The sequence below is a fragment of the Pyrgilauda ruficollis genome, unplaced genomic scaffold (assembly GCF_017590135.1).
Source record: "Pyrgilauda ruficollis isolate IOZ18807 unplaced genomic scaffold, ASM1759013v1 scaffold8, whole genome shotgun sequence".
Classification (NCBI taxonomy): Eukaryota; Metazoa; Chordata; class Aves; order Passeriformes; family Passeridae; genus Pyrgilauda; species Pyrgilauda ruficollis.
Window position 1 is genome coordinate 6,502,825 of NW_024529932.1, and position 21,432 is coordinate 6,524,256.

The window sequence follows — 21,432 nt, forward strand, 5'->3', positions numbered from 1 at the left end:
ACACAAGCGTATAGGCATGCACGGGTGCACACAATCTGACTAGTGTGAACTGATAGCCACGGTGTTTCCCTATCCTTTTGGGCTAGGGGTGATACACCACTTTCCCTTCTGCTTCCTGATGTCAAGACTGAGGTGTACAAGCAGACTAATAATCGACATGGTTGTATGCTAACAACATATTTGTGACTAACTGATGTCAGTTTATTGATATGGTTGATCCCCATGGGGCTGCTGATTTTACTTAAAATGTCAATTGATGTTACTGTGGAAGGTCTGTCAGAGTAGCTGCATGTTCTCTGATAGATTTTTAACATGAGTTCTTAGGGTCAGAAGAAGAGATCCTCCTTAGTGTTCCATCAATGGCCTTTTGTAGGTGGACTTGAAAACCTGCCTGTCTTTTACTTAACAGACCTTATTTTTCCACTCCACATTAAGCCATAATCTTTTGAAAACAATGTGTACTCTTCTTATGTTAAGTACTTTTTCTAGGTTAATATGAGTTACTACAAACAAAGTTGTTGACTTGAGAGCTCTTTATCATATATCTCATGGCAGTTTCCTATAGCAGGATATTTTATAAAACTGTTCGTTCTGTTCTGTCACATAGTGGTATCTGCTGCTTCAAGTGGCTGAAGATAGAAGACTCATGTTTGGCATCCCAAATACAATTGACCAAACCAGACTTTGTGAACCTGTACAAATACGATGAATGTATTTTGATTTATTAATATTTCCATGTAAAAGTCCCTTACAGACTGATTTAGTCGCCCAGTATGTGGATTTCTTTTCAAAGTATATCTGAACTTAGGCTCTTAAATCATAAATGGAATGTTTTTTCAGAATGAGGTAATTTTAAAAAAAAAATTCTTATTCTCAGCATGTGTGTGTTTGTTTACTCAGGAGCAGAATACTTGTTAATATTCCTGTAGAAAATTAAGGAGAATTTTTTTAGAAATTTCATTTGGTTTTGTTTTGAACTGTGAATTAGTTCTTTTTGATGTAAACAGTAATCCTAAAATGCCTTGGAATTGTCTCTGATAGAGTATTTTGTTTTCCCATAAGTGATGATTTTTTTTGCCACTCTGGGTACTACCTTTTGAGTATTGTTTCACAGCAGGCGGGGTTCATGTTTAGTAATGTTGGAAATCTTTTGCTGTCGCGTGACTGACCATCAATTGAATCTGGATCAATTTGATATGTTACTTGACTGTTTAGTGTAAATGTATGTTACAGTTTCTGGTGACACTACAGTTTTATGCTGGTTTTGAAAGGATGGTCAGTATCTGAACTAGCATCAATAGCAAAGTATAATGAATTAAAAAAAATACCACCACCAAGTTAAGTCAAAACTATTTGAACAATGATGAATTGGTACGTTGAATTTATATACCATAATATAATACATCAGAACTTGGTTTTCAATCAACACAAGTATTTTTGAGTCGTGAAATCAGTTTGAGTATTATTGAACCATGGCCTTTAGGCGAGTATTTTAATAAGACCTGTTTGTTTACAGGTAAAATAGAAATATTTATTAATTAAAAGCACTCTGTAAAGATGGATTCATTTGTGGGTGATCACATAACTGTTGGGAGCTTTAGATTGCTGCGTCTGATAAATGAAACTCTTGGGATATTTAATCTTTATTATGCAAAAATGTACAGCATTGTTACATTGAACTTACTAATTCTTTGATGTTATAAAAAACAGGAGTGTAATTAATGTCTTGCCTTGCACTGTTTTTGATCAATGGAAACTTTTGAAACTTTAACATTTTTATTTTCATGGAGTAAATGGGAATGTTTTAAGTTCTGAGAATGATAGGTTGACCGTGAAAACTATGTTTACTTTCAGAGAGAACAGGAAATGAGAATGGGTGATATGGGTCCTCGTGGAGCAATAAACATGGGAGGTAGGGATCTGAAGGAAAAAGGCTTCTGTTTATAATTTTTTTTTTTTCTTTGGGACTGTACATATTACTCAAGCACTATTAATTAGTGACAACTGGTAAAAAAGGAGTAAGCAATATTAGGAAATAAAAAAGCCCCAACATATATATTGCTTTCGAGCAGCTTTTCCCACCTATTCCAGGTGTATCTTTATTTTACTGCTTTGACATGGCAAAAAAATGATGTGCAAGTTAAGAGAAACAAAAATTAGGGACAAGTGATGCTCTGGGAGTTATCTGATACAAAAGAGGAATTTTATGTTAAAAAATATTTGGCATTGTTTTGGAGGGACTACCTATTCAAAGAAATTATGACTGTAATTGCATGCAGTGAAATGATGTAGAGGTTAAAATTGGCAAGTTCTTCTTGATGTACTTGGTGTGGTAAATGAATAATGTGCTTGGTGTTCTACCAATTTCCTCCGAGTCTCTTATTTTCAAATATTTTCTGTTAGGTCCTGCAACTTAAAATACTGTCACTGCTAAAATCTATTACTGTGTAATCTACTACTAAAAACTAGTACTGTGTAATAGAAAAGTATAATAATTAGTGCTTGCTCCATGTATGCAGACTGATACAGTTTGGAATCTTACCCAGAATATCTGCTTTTAAACAAGAATGAAACTTAAATTATTTGTTCTAAACCACCAAATCTAACTAAACTGTGTGAACTGTTAATCTACTGGAAGCTTCCTAGTAGTAGTTCAAAATAAATTAAGGTGGTAATTAAAGGAAAAGTAATAAACCTATTTTCCCATGTATTTTGAAATTGGAAGTGCATACAAAACTCAGTAATTTCATTTGACCTTTTGAGTAATGTGAATTTATAGAGTAAGAAATCTGCTTCAGATTTTGAAACACATTATTCATGATTTCCTTGCATTTATTGAGACATATTTATAGCTGAAAAATAGAAATAGGCTTGGGCTTTCAGGGATGATGAAAATTGTTAACAGATAAATCTGAAGAAGGACATTGTAAAGTTATCTACAAATAATAAACTAAAGCATAAACTGAGGCTTAATTTCTTTATTTTATAGTTGTACTTTTGCATATGATTGCATCATACTTGAAAATTTCATTTAATTAGAAGACTTTGTAAATATTGATACTCTGCCAGTTGTCCAGATCCACAAAATACACTTTCTACATGCAGACATAAAATGTGTATTTACTGCCGTTCTTAACAGTGATTATTGGTCTTCCTTTCTATGTTTTATGTTACAACTTGATTTGAAACTTAATACTTTTAGAAAAAAAGTTATAGTAACACTGAACTGCTACTTTAAATATCCATAGCAAATAAGTGTAGCATTTATTTCTGCAGAGGCTGGATTTTAAGTTCACTCTATAGAGATTTTGGGATTTTTTCCCCAGCATATTAACTCTGTTAGTACAACCAAAATAATTGATCCCACAACCTTACAGTAGACCTTTAAATAGTAGAACTTTAGTTGTTGACTGTAGAATCCTTTCTTAATATTTCTGTTGGAATTGTAATTTTATTTTTAACTTATCTTTACCTGTGCCATTTGCGACTTTTTATAATGTGGGACAGAGGGAGCTGGAATATCTACAATAACTGAAATACCTGAATGATAATTTTCTTAGAAAGCAAAGTAACTCTATGACAGTTTTCATAAGTGCTGACTTGTGCAGAACTGCTCATTTTTACAGCTTTCTGTGACAAACAGTTTCTGAGAGAATATGTATACCTCATCAAAGCATTTAATTGGATGTGTAGTGCTAAGTGCAGATTATAAACTTAAATGTGGAAAAAGGGGTTTTTTTGGGGAGCCATCTCTGCATTGATGAAGATTATGGACTTTGTTGCTGGGTGCATTTCAGACATTTAGAGTGGACTTTTTCAGCCCTTCAGTTTGCAGAAAAGGACTTTTTGTTTAGTGTCTGCATTGTAGCATGAACATTAATGACTGCTTTCCATCTGTTGCTGAACACGGTCCTGTAAATGAACTCCTCACATCAGTGTCCCACCAAAAAGAGTGGACAATTAAGTGGTTAGCTCTTAGGGTCTGCTTTGGAGATAGGAAGATTTTGGAGAACCTCTGGGTTACAGCTAATTTTTTGTAGTGGCCTCTTGCTGAAAGTAGGCAGGGCCCACTCTCTCCTTGCATTATACTTCGCAGTTTTGCTCCTTTCAGATCTGACTCTGCCTGAAACAGCATCAGAATTGTAGAGGTTGGATAGTAGGAGTTGCTGTCTGCCACCCTGGGTATGTTTATGTGATGCAGAGCATGAGAACTTTGTGGCAGTTGACAGATAAGTGACAGTACCTGTGAGTGGCCACCTGGCTCAGTTTAATTAGGCTGATAAGCAAACCAATAGCAAGTAATTAAGCATTTAGTTAATGGCACTACTGCATGCGCTAAGTGCTGTTACCATCATGATGGTCCTGCAGAGTGCCTCTACCCTCTGAGAATAAAGGTTTCTCCATATATTGGCTGTCTAGACTTCTTTTCCTTCTGTATCTAACTGAATGGGTGGCAGTAAAAAAACATTCTAGAGCATATGCTACTGTAATTTTCTTGAATTGTAGCCCAGTCTTCTACCTGCTGCATGAACTGACCATATGTATGGGTAGGTAAGAAGCAGCCAACATGAGGGTACCTTTGCTTTGACTTAAATGTTATAGGGAGAGGTCTAGGAGTTATTTTATTACTAAGCTCAAAGACTTCTGCTTTTCAAAATTACAGGATTCTCTCACTTGTAGTCAAATTGTTTAGCACTTCTTACGTGCCACTGTGTAGCATGCATTGTGTTTGCTAAGGAGTTTGTGATTGGCCTAATGATCAAACCCAGGTCTTCGATTTTAGCAGCAATATCTTGAATGCCATGGTTTCACTGGCTGCTGTGACATGATGTTCTCAAGGCAAATAGACATGCAATTGTGCCCACCTGCAGATGGTCACAGTACTGTATCTGTGTGAAGTGGCCTCCTTTGAATGATGTGTATTTATAGATTTGTTACTAAAAAAGTGCAGTTGTGGTGAGAAGTGAGAGAGTTTATTTTTAAGATATGAACAACAGGCTTATTAGTTTAGCAACATATCAGATTTCTTTATATTATGAAAATGTATACTTAAAGTATACACTAAATGCCAAAGGTATAGTTCCTTCCATTATCAAATTTTGGATGCATACTTTGGGCTGAAGAGGATGGATTTTTGTGGGGAATGGGAGGAATGCATCACCACCAGCCTTGAAGTTGATATTTCATAAAGTGGGAGGTTGATAATCAGACTGTTTTCTTATAGCAACACATGAAAATACAATGCAGGCATTTTTACCTATGTGTTCAGTATATTAGTGAGTACTGGCGGAGTGATACTTCTTAGTGTAATATTACAGCTAAGTGATCTCCTCAGAATATGTTTTCAAGATTTTCATCTACCTTTTTTATTCAGACTTTTGAAGGAGATTGTTCTGTCCTTTCAAGTTCTAACAAAACTACTTATTTTTCTGGTACTTATACTGTAAAAAATTACAACTAAACGTAAGATTTTATTTATTCCATGTTGCAAATAATTTATTGTGAAGTTGAGTACCATCTCTGTTATTGCTGTTAGACCATAGACTAATCTATTGTGCACTATATTAATTAACATACTACTGGTAGAAGACTTCTTGCAAATGTACATTTCATCTGTTAAGATCCCTAAAGAGCCAAGTTGCCTTATAGCTGCCAATATTTGTAAAATCACTTGAGATTTTTACAAATTTGTGATATGCATACTCCATATAGATGCAATATGAACGTTTTGGTTCCCGTACAGAAACTGTACAGCTATATTTAGCTGTAAAGGTTGAGATTTTCAATACATGAGGCAAATTATGTAATGCGGAATAATAGAGATTATATAAAATCTGTTTAAAAGCAGATGATTGAGATAAATGTACAGTCTCAAAGAATATATTTTTTTCCAAGTATTTGAAGTCTTGTACATTTGGCTTTTTAAATATTGTAAATTGTTTGTTTGTTTTTGTAAAATTAAGATAGGACAGCTCTAAGTATAGATTGTTTTGCATAGATGCGTTTAGCCCAGCACCTGCTGGTAACCAAGGCCCTCCTCCAATGATGGGTATGAATATGAACAACAGAGGAACTTTACCTGGCCCTGCAATGGGTCCTGGTCCTTCCATGGGACCAGAAGGAGCTGCAAATATGGGAACACCAATGATGCCAGATAATGGAACAGTGGTAATGTATCACAAATTTAATTCCTTTGAATAGCTGTCATGTCTCATGGCCCATTTTTCTTACCAAAGGTATTTTCACGCTGATTAAGAATTTGTTACATTTTGGATCTGTTAAAAGTAATTGGTAAAACCTTTTCATGCAAATAATTTACAACCGGAAAGATAAATATTTTTTTTAATATTGCTGTGAAAATCCTACTTCCCTTAGGAACAAAAATCTGTAAGTTTAGACTTTTGCTGTTCTTTTCTTTAGTAAAACTAAATTCTGTGAATTAGCTTGTTGGGGTTTTTGATGAATAGTTAAATGTTGGAGAGTGCAAAGTGTGAAGATATCTTTGTGTAAACTATTTAATTTTTTAAAGAGACTTTAGTGTTCTTTGTATTTCTGCTCTAACACTGTTAAACGCACAAGATTGACAGTAATTGTGCCGCTTAGAAAATCGGTAGCCAACAGCTGTTGATAACTGTTATATCAATACAGGAGAAATAATATTGCCCAATCACCTTGGGTAATAGGAATGTCTTTTATATGCCTGGGATTTTTAATCAAGAGCAGATAGGCCATTGTGATGCAGTTAAAGCACTAGCCATTCTTGCTTTGTGCTCATAGCCAGTCACTTTTCCTAGCTGTAATGTCTTATGTAGAGAAACAACTATATAATTTGAAATCTGACTTTTACATATTTTTCTGTGCTGTTCTGTTACTAGGTTAGTGATGGTGTGATATAAAGGAATACATAGTATTAACAGTTATTCTGTTACAGGTATATTGGAACACAGAAGCATTTTGTAGCTGTGTTTTTTTAGATATACCTTCTCAACAGTATCTCCCTGTGATTGAGCAATCTGTATAATGAAGTTAGAACAAAATCCTTTGTTCTACAGAAGAAAATGAGATTTTGATTTTGCACAAAATACATTGTAGGTCTGGTCTTTACCAAATAAAAAGGAGAGGGTCTTATTTCACATCATAGGAGCCAGCTCATTTTATCAGTTCTGTCGTTTCTAACAAAATGAAGAGGATGCTATTCACAAAATACTGGATTTGGAAATGCTTTTGCTGGAGGCCGCTGTGTTACTGGTCACCTTGAGAACTATCTCTTGTGATTATGTAGACACTGAAAAAGAGGTGTGTGGAAAAGAATGTAGTATCATAAATCACAGTGTCTAACTTAAACTGTTGTTTTTCTACAAAAAGTCATTCCAGGCATGGAAATGTAGGAAATATACTGACACTTCAAAATGCATGTTTAAAACAAATCTTTTTCCTTTCATTTTCTTATGCATGCTTCTGAAGGACAAATTACTTTTTTTTTTTCTTCGTTTTGGTGTTTGAAAGTTTTTAACTTGGGGTGTCAGGCCCCTACAGAAAGGTGTAGCCTTATTGTATTATTGCCGTTGTTAGAAAGACACTTAAAGATCCTTTGAGGGCTATCTACTAAAACACTGTAACAGTTATATTCCACTGAGGGAAACAAAGAATATGCTTTATAAATTACAAATTTAATGTTTTTAATTGGATGTTTGTCTGAAGCCTTGAAGGGAAAGTTGTAGCAATATCCCTTTTGTTTCACTGCAGTCTTTTGAAACCTGGATTGTCTTTAAATGTAACATTTTAAAAGTAGCTTCCCCCACTTACTAATGTAGGTAGTTAATTACAGCAGTTTTCTTGTTAGCTGGGAAGAGGGGGTCCTTATTGGAAAGAGGACTTTTTGTCCAAAAGTCAGGTGGTAAAAGGGATCAGGAGTATGTGATAACTTACTTCTTGAAATTCATATCCATTGCTAACAAGCTTGCATGCATTAAGACAATTTTAAAACAGTTTTTACCTAGTGCTACAGATTTAAAGGTGCTTTAGCTCAGTAGTAGATCTTTATGCAGGTGTTGTGTATCTCATACACAATGTTACACTTGAAATAATGCACATACATACAACCATGATCTAGGCTGCATGTACTTTTATCTATCTAGATAAAATGCTGGGGTTTTAGTTATGTATGCATATATATATATATGAATTAGCAGACTTCAGAGCTGCTGAGCTCTACTACTGTTACTGGAGTTAGGCTTTCAGAAGAATTCTATTCTGATTCAGGCATACAAATAAAGTGCTGGTCTTAAATGTCCTTATTGAACTCTGAATACCTGGGGAGTTGATGTAGGTCTCTGTACAGAAGGAATTTCTTCTGAAAGCATAACTGTCCTTAGCTGGTGAATGATGAGTTATTTCCACATCTGATTGTACCATGTATCTATGCTTTTAATAGTTTGAATTTAAATTTCTCCATGTGGGGTTCTATTTTTAAAGACTTAAATACTGAACTGTAAGTGCTCCAATGGATGTTTTTTTACTTAGAAATTAAGCAAATAATCCATATAAGGATATATAGCCTTAGTAATATTAAGCATAAAGCCAAGTAAAGTAAATATGGAATATTAATTGGATTTTTATCTCACACTGATATTTCAGAATTAGCCTTAGTTACATACAGAGTTTTTAATAAACTAAGAATAATCCAAAATTACACATTTTGTCACTAATGTAGTTTTGTTTGGACAGAATTTCAGAATTTTAAAAGCCTTAACCAAAGATATCCTAAGTGCCATACAAAAGGCTAACTCCAGCTAGCATGGACTTGAAATATCCATATGTATGTGGGTATAGAAGTCTTAAGGCTATTAAAAGAATAAGTGCAGTGTCTAGAAGTACAAAAGCTGATGTTCTCCCCTCCTAGTTTAATAATGTTTTTCTGTCTTATTTATTTAAGGGAGAAGCTTTGTAGTTGGTATGTAAGGCACAGTAGGGCTCAGATATAAAACTGTTTGCTTTCTCCTCTGTTACACAGAGAATGTGTATTGCTTCAGATGTGCCTGTAAGGATGAAGTTACATTCAGCACCACAGTCGATCTTAAGGATTGTTTTTAATTTTTAATTTACTTTACAAAGTTGGAGCATAACATTAGCACTCTTTAATTTCCAGCTCTTTTTCCATAATAACTAATTGAATTGCTCCTTTCTTCCTTCTATGTGTGATCCTGATTCTGCTGGACTATCTGCTGAACTCCATGACAACATCACTTGTGGTTTTTGTTGTAACTCACATTTGGCATGTTCCAAATGGACTTGTGCTAGCATAATGAGAGATTCCCTCAAGGAGGCCCCTCCCAGATGGGTTCACCTCTGGTTAGTAGAACGGGCTCTGAAACTCCTCAGCCTCCAATGAGTGGTGTAGGTGCCGTGAGTGGTGGACCTGGTGGCTTTGGTAGAGGAAACCCAGGGGGCAACTTTGAAGGACCTAACAAGCGTCGCAGATACTAAACCTCAATTCATTCCTTACTGTTTTAGAAATTCCAGTAAAATTATACAGTGATATGCCTTTATAATTTTAGCTGTTATCTGGAAACTGTTCTATTGTTATTGTAGTCTTTGAAACGGTTTCTTTTGTAAAACTTTTTTTGTATTCAGTCATAGGCTTTGTAGTATAGAGCAGAAACGATGCGGATCATTATGTAAGGCAATGTGTTTGTGATTCTAGCAAAATGCAATGTGTGACTATGCTGTAAAACGTGCAGTTATCTGATTACAATAAAACAAAAAATCACTGGAAAGGATTTTGGGAATGTTATTACTAATACTGAGTAAGAATAATTTTATGCTTAATTTTAAGTGGTTTCATTTTCATTTTTACATAGTCTCTACTGTGTGTCAAGAGAGTTCCATTCTTAATAGTGTTTAGCTGAACTGCATGGTGCAGTACATACTGTGAAAAACTTAAAACACAACTGCTTTTGTTTTGACTTTCAAGGAGCATAAAATTTTATACAAAGTGTTCTCAAAGATGCTGTGTCCTTGCATCTCAATCCACCATTGCAAACTTAGTCACGGTAGGCTTATCAACAGAGGTTATCTTTCAGACAAATTATTAGAAAATTTAATTTGGGGAGGGGAAAAAAACAACTTTGGAAAGGAATCTCTGTGTATGCTTTATTCATAACAGTATGAGTGAATTTACCTAAACATATTTATAGAGGAGAAAATTGGTTGTGACATCTGTATGTTCTGCTGATGGTTAAAGTATCTCCCATTGCAAGGAAGGAGACATTTCTGCACACCGGTCGAAAGCTTTCCTCTGTGTTATTAGGAAGCTTATTATGGTTTTGTTTTGTCAGTCTTGGAAGATGATGGAAAAGACCTATTGGTTCTATTCCTGTAATGACAAGTAAGTAGGGATATTGGTTGGTTACTATTACTCTTTCCTGTGCAAAATATTTGTAAAATAGTAGTGTTCTTTTTTATTAGTTCATGTACATTTTCAGAGGTAAACATAACTAAATTTTATCTGCATGAATTGTGATGCTATATTGGTTAAAAACTGAAATAACCTGGTGCCCTAATAGAACCCAGATGATATATGCATAGCTCAGCATGGGATGCAAACAGCAGAGAGGGCTTGTGTGTTACTTGTTAATGTGGCAGTGATTGGCTTGGTGGATTCAATTTTGAGCTTAATAACAAAAGCAATATTGCTGGCAGTGTGGAAATACACTGTTACTTAAATTGCTCATGTTATATGGCTTAAGATACTGTTTTCATACAATTCAGGAGTTACCTTAGTGTAACTAAGTATGTAGGTCCTCACTTGTGACATCTGTACCTGCTAAGCATTTTCCTTTAGATTGTCTTTAATGTTGCCATTTTTTTGCTTGACTTAATACATGCCACACTTTGTAATACAATACTGAGTTACCTTTAGTCTGGAATACTCTTTCCCCTTGGTATATGTATCACATTATAGCACTCATTTTTAAAGTAAACCTCAACCAAACTGCAAATGGTTTTCCTGGTCCTAAACCTAAAGATCTAGGAAAATTACTGTTTTTTCACTGCTATAAACTAGTGCTTGCATGTGGCAACTAGTTAAGCTCTCTGCTCTAGTGTCCTTTATGCAGTTGAAAATGCAGTTTACATTGGTATCTAGGAAGGTGTCTAAATATGAGATTACTTTTTTTCTAATATTTTCTGCCCTTGTATGTAACTTTTTTTAGGGGATTGAGGAAGTATTGGTGTGTGTTGGTAGTTCTCAACTGTACACGGAACATGTTTAAGTACTAATTAAACTGGATTCAAAAGGTTGGTTAATTTTCTTTAAAGGAAAAGTCTGTGTTGTTCAGGCCTTTTAGCTAGCTCCTGTGTATTTGTTTAGCTATGTAAACCCTCCTCCTTATAATATCTGGATATGTTTCTGAAGAACTTTAAATATACTGAATCTACAGAAGTCGTTCATAATTTCTGTGCCAGCTTCATGCTATTTTAAGTGCATGTTTGTTGCACTGTGGTTTTTGGTAGCAAGTGGAGGTATGCATGTATTTGAAAGTTATTGTAGATTTTATTTAACATTAGTGATTGTCATTCTACAGTTGTGACCTGCCCTTCCTGTAAACCTCTGACTTAGATGGCTCTGCTGCATGGTAGCAGTGGATTTGTTAGCTGTCCTTACTGCAGAAAATAATTTAATCTATTTTTTAATGTCTGTGAACCAAGTCCTAACAAAAAAATACTGAAAAGTATTTTTGGGCAGATTGTAAGGAGTTAACGAAGAATGCCTTTTATGATGCTGATGACATGCTGCCATGTTCAGCTCTTTAAAGTTTTCTTTGGGCTGATTAGCTTGACTCTAAAGGCAGTGCTTCTCATTTTGCCAAATGTGGTAGTAACTGATCCTAGCTATACAATAAACACCTAATTTTATTGAAAAAGGAATGGTCCCAAATTGTTTCTTAAAAATGTGTAGATGTGGCCAACCAGTGTTTTTGCATGAAGGTTCTGCCCTTCTGCTAAAGTGGTTAATTTTTTTTGATCCTCATCTGGTGGAGCAGTTTATCATTTTTTCTGTATACACAGGTACTCAAGTTTTTAACTACATTTGTGCTGTTTGACTGGAAAGTACAGTGAATTCCTGACACTCTGCTATATGCTATGCTAAAACAAGTAGCTTGGAATATATGTGAATCTGCCCACTACAGTGCACTTACTTTTATAATGTACTTACTGAGCTTTTACACTATTCCTGAAGTTTCATATTCCTAAACTACCTAATTTTCCAGTGAGACACAATTTTGGTACTTAAAGATAACAAAGCTTTACTATTCCTTTTAAGTTATACACTGTTCTGACCAATGTGTTCATTAGATAAAGCACATTGATATCTTGGGAAACTTCGTGGCAATCCTAATGTACTTTACTGTATTAATTTCCTAAGAGAATCACGAACTACTGTGGATTACCTAGAAAGAAAATTCCTGACATGCAGTTGTTTTATTTGTTGGTCACATTTTTTTAATGCAATTGTACATAAAGATATAATAAGCTGGAGATTTTTACCAGAATAAAATTTAAAATAGATGGCAAGAAGACAGTATGAACTAAATAAATAATTTAATTTTAAGCATAAGCCAGTAGGATTTTGTAGTATAGCTCCATTCTTTGAGGAGCATTCTGATATAAAGTATGCTGCCACATTCACCAAATTAATTTCCCTCTTTTCCACTCTTGATTTCAGATACAGAGTAACTTGTAATTGCAAATACTTTGAAAGGTAGTAAACACAAACACAGTGACATTTATGAACTGTGTCTTGCTAAACAGTTGCAATCTACCTTGAGATAACTTGGCTCAAAAATGCTAAAATAACCAATCTAAAGGTAGATTCTCAAATTAAAACCAAAACCCCGTAGGCCTTTTTGAAGGGAGAAAATATGATCGGAGGTGAGATGTTCAGCAATTGTCTGGTGTGCTCTGGTGGCATGAAGTTCATTTTACTTAAGTATGTTGCAGAAACAAATTTTTTGTGTACTTCCTAATTTATCTATTTTTTATAAGAAGTTGGATCATGATTTTTCCCTTCCTAAGTCAAACTAAAGCATAATTGAACAACTAAATTAGTACAGAATGCAGGGTAGCAACTAGAGTCAGTTTGTGTTGGACTATAGATGCGAAGGGGTTCTAAATCCCACTCCTGAGACTTGAAGTGTTGCATATCCACGGGTAGTTTGAGTCTGCACGCAGCATCTTTTCTTAGCTTGTGCTTGTGGCCAGGAGTGGGGGACTTCAGAGAGTGCATACTTCCAATGCAATCTTAATTGTCTTCTCAGGAGCCCTCAAATTATTAATATGGGCACCGTGCTGTTATTAAGATGGAGTTTGGTGCTTTCCATGGGCTGTTAGTTCACTCCTGCCATGAGGGAATATCAGCTCAAACTTTCCTGACTCATCAGGGGTAAGGAGGGAGTGAGTATGTCCTATGAGAAATGCAGAGGCTAGACATTACTACTTTAGATTATTGGCATTCAGTGCTAATTTGGTGGCAAATGTTGAACTGTAGTAACCTGAAAGCATTTGCTTTCTTAAAAATTCACTTACTGAAATGTAAGAACTTAGTAACAATAAAAGGATTGACTAAAAATTTGGAATAACTAGTGTCAGATATCATTTTTCCCATTCCGTTGGTTTTATGTTACCTTTTGTTACCTTTCCAAATATACTGTAAAGTAGTTTTAGCAATCTCACCCGTTTAGTGTTTTGTTGATAGTTTTGGGTGCTTCCCCATGAAGTATTTTAAAAATCTTAGCTGTAGGCATTTCAGGTGTGTTTTCACAGTAATCCATGAAATACTGAAGCTAGTTATAAAATTGTCTAAAATATTACTTGTAGAATAAATAAACTGAACATGAAATTTTCATGAAAACAGTACTTTTGATGTTTTTAAATGCATGGAAACAAACCCTCAATGTGTTCATATTCAGTGGGATAGATTTTAATAGGTCTTTTCCATCTTGAACTTCCTTAAGATATTCTGAAAGTTAATGTAAGTGAAATTTGGAGGCATCCTTATTAATGACCTCAGCCTGACTTTTAAAAGCAGTGTGAGAAGTTTCTTCTGGTTGGAATGGCAGCGCTTTTTTACTAATTGAAGGAGCTATTCGGACAACTATTCAGAGATAAGCACAGCATACTTACAGGTAAAACTATTAAAAAAACCTTCTGCTCTAATGTAAAGATTATTATACACCCAAATCACATTGAAAGAAAAAAAGCAACTTTGTAAACGTGGGTAAAAATTCAAGTGATTTGTATGTGATCCCTTGGGTGGAGAATAAAATGCTCATAACAAGAGGTATGGGATTCAAAAGGAACTGGACTGTGTTACTACATACACATTTGGATAAAGTTTTTCCATTTGTTTGGGTGAATGATTTGTCTAGAGCTTCCATTGTTCCTAGATTTACTAGTGTGCTTTTATGTCTCAATTTCTGTAGAGTACAGCATAGCTGTATAATTTGATTGAATTACATGCTAATTGTATGCGGGACGTTAAGTGCTTGACTTGAAAGAATGGCAGTGAGAATAAAGATACTGTTCTTGACTTTAAGTAAAAACTGCGTAGATCCTTGAACAGGAATAAGTGTGGAGGGTCCTGTATGTAAATTGAAAAATAAAATGGGAGAGAGGGAATAAAGTAACGTAATAAAATAAAACGTAAAGAAAAGTGTGGTTTAATTTTATATCTACAGCAGATTCACAGAAATAACTTTTAAGTCTTGTTCTACATGAAAACCACAAACCAACTAATTTTTAATAGAAGAGGTGGAAATATCAGTTACATTCATGTCTTGGATTTTTTGAACTGAATTTAGTTTTGTGCAGATGGCCAAAGAATAGCAGAAAAACCAAAATGAATTAATGTTTTAAAAATATTTTTAAATTCTTGGGTTGTAGGGTGGGATCACTGCAGTTGGATATATCTCTTCTGTGTTGTTTTTATGAAGTTGATGTGTAGGACTTCATTTTGTGGCTGAATACAGCAACTGTATACAGTGTACACACACCATGTAAGTATGTAACAGCTGATTTCAAGGTTGTTAGCCTCTCATCAAGCCAGTGAGAATCCAGTCTTAAACCTGAGTGCATCATAGACAGAGAAGCACCAAACAGAAGACCATGGTAAAGGAAAATGAAATACTGCATATCTATTAGTAGTGATGGGATGGGATTTAGGTATTTTCATTAATATTTTTGCCTTAATTCACTGTAATGAACTTTTTTCTGTGACAGGGAAACAAATTTTATTATCAGCTAAAGAAAGAAAGAAAAAAATACAAATATCCTACAAAACAAAACACCTCTCCCAAAGAAATCCCCAAACCCTAAATACCTCGGTGTACAGCCCAACCCCAAGCACAATGTGTTTTCCCACTTTAAATAACCACATATACTTAATCAAGGTGGAAAAGAAAATAAATACAAAAAGATGTAAAAACCAAAACAGTTTTCTGTAATTTTTTTGCCTGTTGGCACTTGATGTTCTGGTCATTTTAAAGTGTTGCTCTTTTTAAAGAAAAAGTTCCATTACTATTCGTTATTTGTTATAAAAGGATTTATTCTACTAAATTTATTTATTGTTACTGAGTTGTCAATATTTTTATATAGTGTAAAATTACATGAAAAAAACAGCTATTGCAGTAGTGTAGAACGCAGTCTTTGACCTGCCAGCTGAATTGATCTTCCAGGCTGCTTACAAATGTTTAAAATATTTGTATGCTAGTGGGAATTTGAGATATTTGTGTGCATATTTAAAATAATCCAGTAGATGCCTTTTGCCCTCCTTACTGCTTGGTCCTGCTCCCTCTGTGTCCCCAGGCTGTGAGCAGGAGACCCAGGTAAAGGAGACTCAGTGAGAATTATCGGTTCTGCTCATTTCAGTGTGGAAGGAAAGAAAAGCAAGAAGGAGCAGTAGAGCAAGACTCTTCATACCTGTGCATACATAGGGTAATTTGTGCTGCAGACACAGAAAGTAGTTCAATAAATACTCTCATTAAGTGAGTTTGGAAGAAATACATAGCCTAGAACAAACGGGTAAGAAGTGTGTTGAGGGCTTTAGATGTCTGAATAACATGGTTATGGTTACATTCTTTATGATAGTTGGGCCAAGAGGGTGAGTGTTTCAAGCTGTGAAGAAAAAAAATGTCCACTAAAATGCTAAAACAAATTTTATGTGAGCTTGATCTGTCTGTTCACTTTCTGCAGTTACCAAGAAGGTTACATGCAAGCCAGTAAAAAAATGGAAAATAGTGTTCTCCATGATTTCTCCAGGAGAGATGATATACACAGTTGCTTTAAAAAGAAGGAAGACTATTCATATGTACTTTCTCTTGGAAGAAAATATAAAAACTGCCATTACAAAGATGGGAGAAATGGTCTTTTAAAATGCTAACATTCTTCATCCTTTGACATGATAGCCCTGTGTTGTTCCCTATATTATGTTCTGCTTTTAAGGGAGAGAGCATGTGAAAGGTAAGCCACAGCTGCAGTTTTAATCAACTTCAAATAAAAAGCTTTTCCCAGAAGACACACCTGTAATAATGAAACAATAGTTCATCTTCAGTTTTGTTTCAGTGTGGAACATTGTGCTTCTAGAACTTAGCATTGCACCAGTACCAGTTCCACATCTGACATTTTCAGAACCAGAGCTGTGCCAAATCATACAAATAAAGTTTTTGCCTTGGTGTGTGAAGAGTGCAATTACTGCAATTCAAAAACTGAATGTTCAAGAGTTTTGAAAGAAAATGTATGGAAGAATTGTCATCTATTGAATTGCTGGTTTGAAAGTGAAAATTGTCAACTTGGCAGCAGGGATGGCTGTACGTCTGAAATTATTTTAGGCTGTGTGTCAGTTTATTATTGCCATGTTTTTGTTTAGTTTTTGTAATACCACTTAATCCATGTTTGACATTTTTCGTGCATCACACTTGTGTAGTTTTATATATTATTCACACTGATGAATAGAACTGTCTATAGATGGGGAGTACCAGAGCATTTGTTTAGTATTATGTAATTTGTTTAGGAAGGTTTTTCATTGATAAGCTTGTTTTCTGACTTGTATTTACTCTGGATGTTCTGGAAGTTTTCCCACTTTTTTCTGCTTTTTGTGGGGGAAAAGTAGCAAGTTATGAAAAAGTGGTTATTAAGAAAGTAAATTGAAGTCCTGGATGCTTCTTACTGTTTCTAAAATGACAGCTGACGCAGGAGAATAAAATCACTTGGTATACTTTCTGCATGATTATTCTAGACTTTTCCCTGCTTACAGCACACTTAAGGATCATTATTCAAGGTTAAAAACAAAACCTTGAATAATGTTTAATTTAGTTTAATTTCTGTCTGGTTTTAATCCTAAGTGTGTTTACAAGACAGTAAGTTAAACACAAATGTCTCGATGTTTGCTCTGAACAGTACTCTTAACTCCCCAAGTTGTATTACACATAAGGAAAAATAATTTGTTTGAGTTTCCTACTTTTTAAGTACTGAGTTAGCCAGTCCCCTGGGGGTGCGGTGGGGATGGAGGAAACACAGATTTGTGAAGCAATCATACTCTTGTTTTCAGTTCCATTATGTTCCTGGACATGCATTTTTTACTCTTTACATTGGGCCCATTTGTTACAAAGATTTAAAAAGAAATATAATTTATCATATTTCATCCAGTTTTAAGTTCAATGCTAAATTGTAAAAATAGAATTGGTTTGTTTCGGCACATTTTCTTTGCTGAAGATCATGGCATGTAGTATAAATAGCAGAAATAGGGTGCTTCAAGTGTTGGTGTTTACTGGTGATATGTTGCTGTGCCTTTAAGACTGGTTGGATAAAAGCTGATACATATTGAGCATAACAATGTCTTAAAACTCGGTGCCAAGAACCTTGATGCTGAACTTGCATTTCTGCTTTATTGCTGTGGTAATCACAGAAATACTGGTTTGAAAGTTTTAATCTAGATATATATGGAGGAGGGTAAAGGATTGATTATTTGTATGTTGCTTGGTTTTGAGGTCATGTGTGGGAAAACTGGTATTGTAGAATCTACTTTATATGATTGCTTAAAAATCTACTGTTTTTTTTAAACTGTCATGTATATTTAAAACTGTCCAGTGTGAAGGAAGCCAAATGATGTACCTTTAAAGCATGTGGGAAAACGATTTCACTAGAGGTCTTACTTGAGCTCTAAATCATTTACTGGTTAGACACTGAGGACATGGTGTCTTAACTCTAACCTTAAACTACAATATATTGAAAATTGTGCAAGCTTCTGTCAAGCTTTAGAAGTGATGTGAGGATGTAAGGTGACATACTGACTGTAGGATCGGGCCAAATTTTTGATATTTGATACTTGTCACCGGCCCGCTCTGATTATCCTAATACATTCCTTTTAGAATTTTGTTTCCTTTTCTTTACTTTAGGTTTTCTTTTGTTGTAAAAGGCTTTATGTTTTCCTGATGATGTGGAAGATATGAGCTGTATGAAACTTTATTTGGGGGTTCTAACACTAAACTTGATGGAAATGGTTTAAAGCAAGGGAAAGATGTCAGATGCACAGTAAAAACCAGTTCTTTCTGTGATTTGACAAGTTGTTACATACCTCTTCATATGTGTTTTCTAAGTGTATATCATGTATGTATTCTTAAACTGTTGTGCTTTTAAAAAGGATTTATGTCTCTTTCTAACGGGGGCAAAAATTTTTGTTCTGGATTAATTTCATTTCATAATTTCTCTTTTGTGTAATTACACAATAATGAAGTGGCAGAGAGTACATGAGAACTTAATAGATAGTTACTCTTTCTGAACTCACAGATGTGTGCAAATACTAATACAGAAAATTAAAAGTAGATAAGTGCTCTGCTCTTCATGGTTTTACAGATGGGGGAGATACTATTGTGGAAGAGCAGGAAAATGTGGCTTTTCTCATCTTTCACTTTGCAGCTTTTAATAATTTGGGAACTACCATAGAATTAAAAACCCAAAATACGACTCTTATAAACTTAATCTAAAATTCTTAAATGTTGTTTCAGAGTTCTGCTATAAAGAAAACTAATTCAGTGTAAACATTCAAATAAAATACATGCTTTAATTTAAAAAAGTAATTCTGTAAGCCTGTGTTTTATTAAGTTGAGAAGAGTAAGGTTATTGGGGAGTTAGGTGTATTTTCTTGTATCTTTACTTCTTGACTACATAACCTTCAAGGAATAGAGGTGAAATTAATGGCATGCAGGGAAATGCTAAATATACAGGACAAAATTTCCTGGGAAAGGACTGAAGTTCAAATATGTATAACTTAAGTACCAGTGCTCCCAGTAGAGGACTTCTGTCACAAGTTTAGAGAGCTCCTGCTTGGAAACAGGTACTGCCAAATCTGGTCCTGCTCTTATGGCAGGAAAATGTCATCCTTAATTGTGACAAACCAAGAACAGGATTATCAGGATTTAAGTTTTTGAAGAACTAGTTATCTTGCCACAGTGATAAATCTGAATGGCTGAAGAGTCAGCATCTTAGGCAAGTTTGTCTTCTGAGTTGGTATATGTACATCTGTATGATTGTCACAGCCTTCCCAGGACTTGGAATATGGTAGTGCCTTTGGTTGTTTCAGCAGTTGCTTCATGTGCCTCAGTTAATGAAGTTCATTTATGGCTGCCCAGATGCTTTTCAAAGTCATCTTTTCTGCTTAGCAAATTCTCTCAGGTAGTGACAGCCATCGCAGTTGTGGGGCTGCCCAGATGCTTTTCAAAGTCATCTTTTCTGCTTAGCAAATTCTGCTTAGCCATCGCAGTTGTGTGTTGAGAGTGGTGCCATCATGAGGTGCTTAAATCACCATTTGCTCCTGTCAGCTGCAGTCAGCTTAGTTTATACCTGTTCAGTCATTACAGTGCACTTCCACGTATTACTTTTCATTAATGAAAGTTGTGTTCTCAATAAGGTATTGATCTGAGCAAGTTTGAGTAGACACTTAAGAAAATACAGAAAATACAAACTAGTTACATTTGTACTGTCAATGAGACAAATTCCTTTAGTAATTGCAGGTGTGTTTCAGAAAATTAATCTTTTGGATTTTGTTCTAATTCCCTAAGTTGGTAATAAAGATACTTGGATTTTGTTCTACCTCCATTTTCTGAGGTTCATCTTTAAACTGTTTGGACATATGCATTTATTTTAGCTTTCACAGCTGATGTAAACTAGAGTCCTTCAAACTTTAGGCATAAATATACGCTGTCAGGGCATACTCATCAGTCAGGTGCTGATCAGATACAAGATTTTGCAGAGTCCAGAATGAAAGAAAGTGTAAAAGTTTTTAAATAAGATGGAAGTAAAGTTATGAGAAGACCAGAACAATATTGAGCAGAATAGGAAAGCAAACTGCTTTGAAGGTGGTCTGTAAAAAGTAGTGTGAATGAATCTGATAACAAGTACATGTTCTGTTAATCTTTCGAAGAAATGGATGCATCAGGATGCAGAACTTCAGTTTGAAATGCAGACTTCTTTGGAGAAGCTGCTGCTTGCTTAAGTGGAGTTTCTTTTTCAAGACATTGCAAGTAATGTTTGTAGTGTATTAGAATGGATGTTTTTTACTTGAGTACATCAAAAGTCACAAACAGGTAACTGAAGTAACAGCTTTTGCGTTTTAGTCTCTGTGTATAACCATTTTCTCATTAATGTGTTGATATTTACAAACTTGGCACCCAAGATAATTCTGATAGCTTGTTTGTAAATTAGTATTTTTAATGTGAGAATTATAGTGCAAGCTTGCATCTTGAAGTCTGAATGAGTTATGATGAAAAACAGTACCAGCAATCAGTCTCTTTGATTAAAAATATTTAGTTTTGAATATGATGCCAATTTACTGCCTTTGTATATAAGATGATATCAAAAGGGAGTTCCTCACTTCTCACACTGTGGTCTTGGCCTAGTCCTGTGCAAAGGAATGTCATCACTGAGGCCTTTACTTTGCTCTCAGTTGGAGGAAATGGTAACCAACTGGAGTGACTTTATGGGGGATATATGGTGGAATGGTTAATAGTATTCCTAACACTCACGAAGATGCCTAATCTGTTATTCAGACTTGAAATTATTTTAATATAGTGCTTTTCAGTCCTCTTTGTCACAAGTTAGTAGGTGTTCACTTTGCTCTACATATGACAGCTGAGCTTAAAGCTTTTTAAAAGTGTTTGATATTAACTTAGAAAGCTATTTCATTTTGGGTAGGAAGAATAGCTTTTTTCTTGCAAGTAGTAGTGACTTCTCCTAAAATAAGGAATGCTGTACATAGAATTTACAGCATTCTATGGTACTATAAAGCTGAAATAAATCCTGACAGTGCAGCATCAGCAATATGTCCAGTTGTGCAAGGAAAGGACAAAGAGCCAAGTTTGAGTCCCAGCTTGCCAGGCA

At 34.9% G+C, this 21,432-nt stretch overlaps 1 protein-coding gene across 10 annotated transcripts in view; it reads left to right on the top strand.

The window, feature by feature from the left end:
* The window catches only part of PSPC1 (paraspeckle component 1), a 57,832-nt gene that overhangs the window by 25,992 nt on the left and 10,408 nt on the right, over positions 1-21,432 (top strand). For 4 of the 10 annotated variants that reach the window (XM_041487362.1, XM_041487366.1, XM_041487365.1 and 1 more), the window contains exons 7-8: positions 1,855-1,912; positions 5,999-6,168. The exons of 4 other annotated variants lie outside the window; for them this stretch is intronic. In XM_041487362.1, the coding sequence (XP_041343296.1) occupies positions 1,855-1,912; positions 5,999-6,168 (228 nt within the window). Of the gene's footprint in view, positions 1-1,854; positions 1,913-5,998; positions 6,169-7,141; positions 8,158-9,300; positions 9,780-21,432 lie in introns of those variants that run through there. 2 more of the 10 variants (XM_041487364.1, XM_041487361.1) reach the window with 2 other exon arrangements.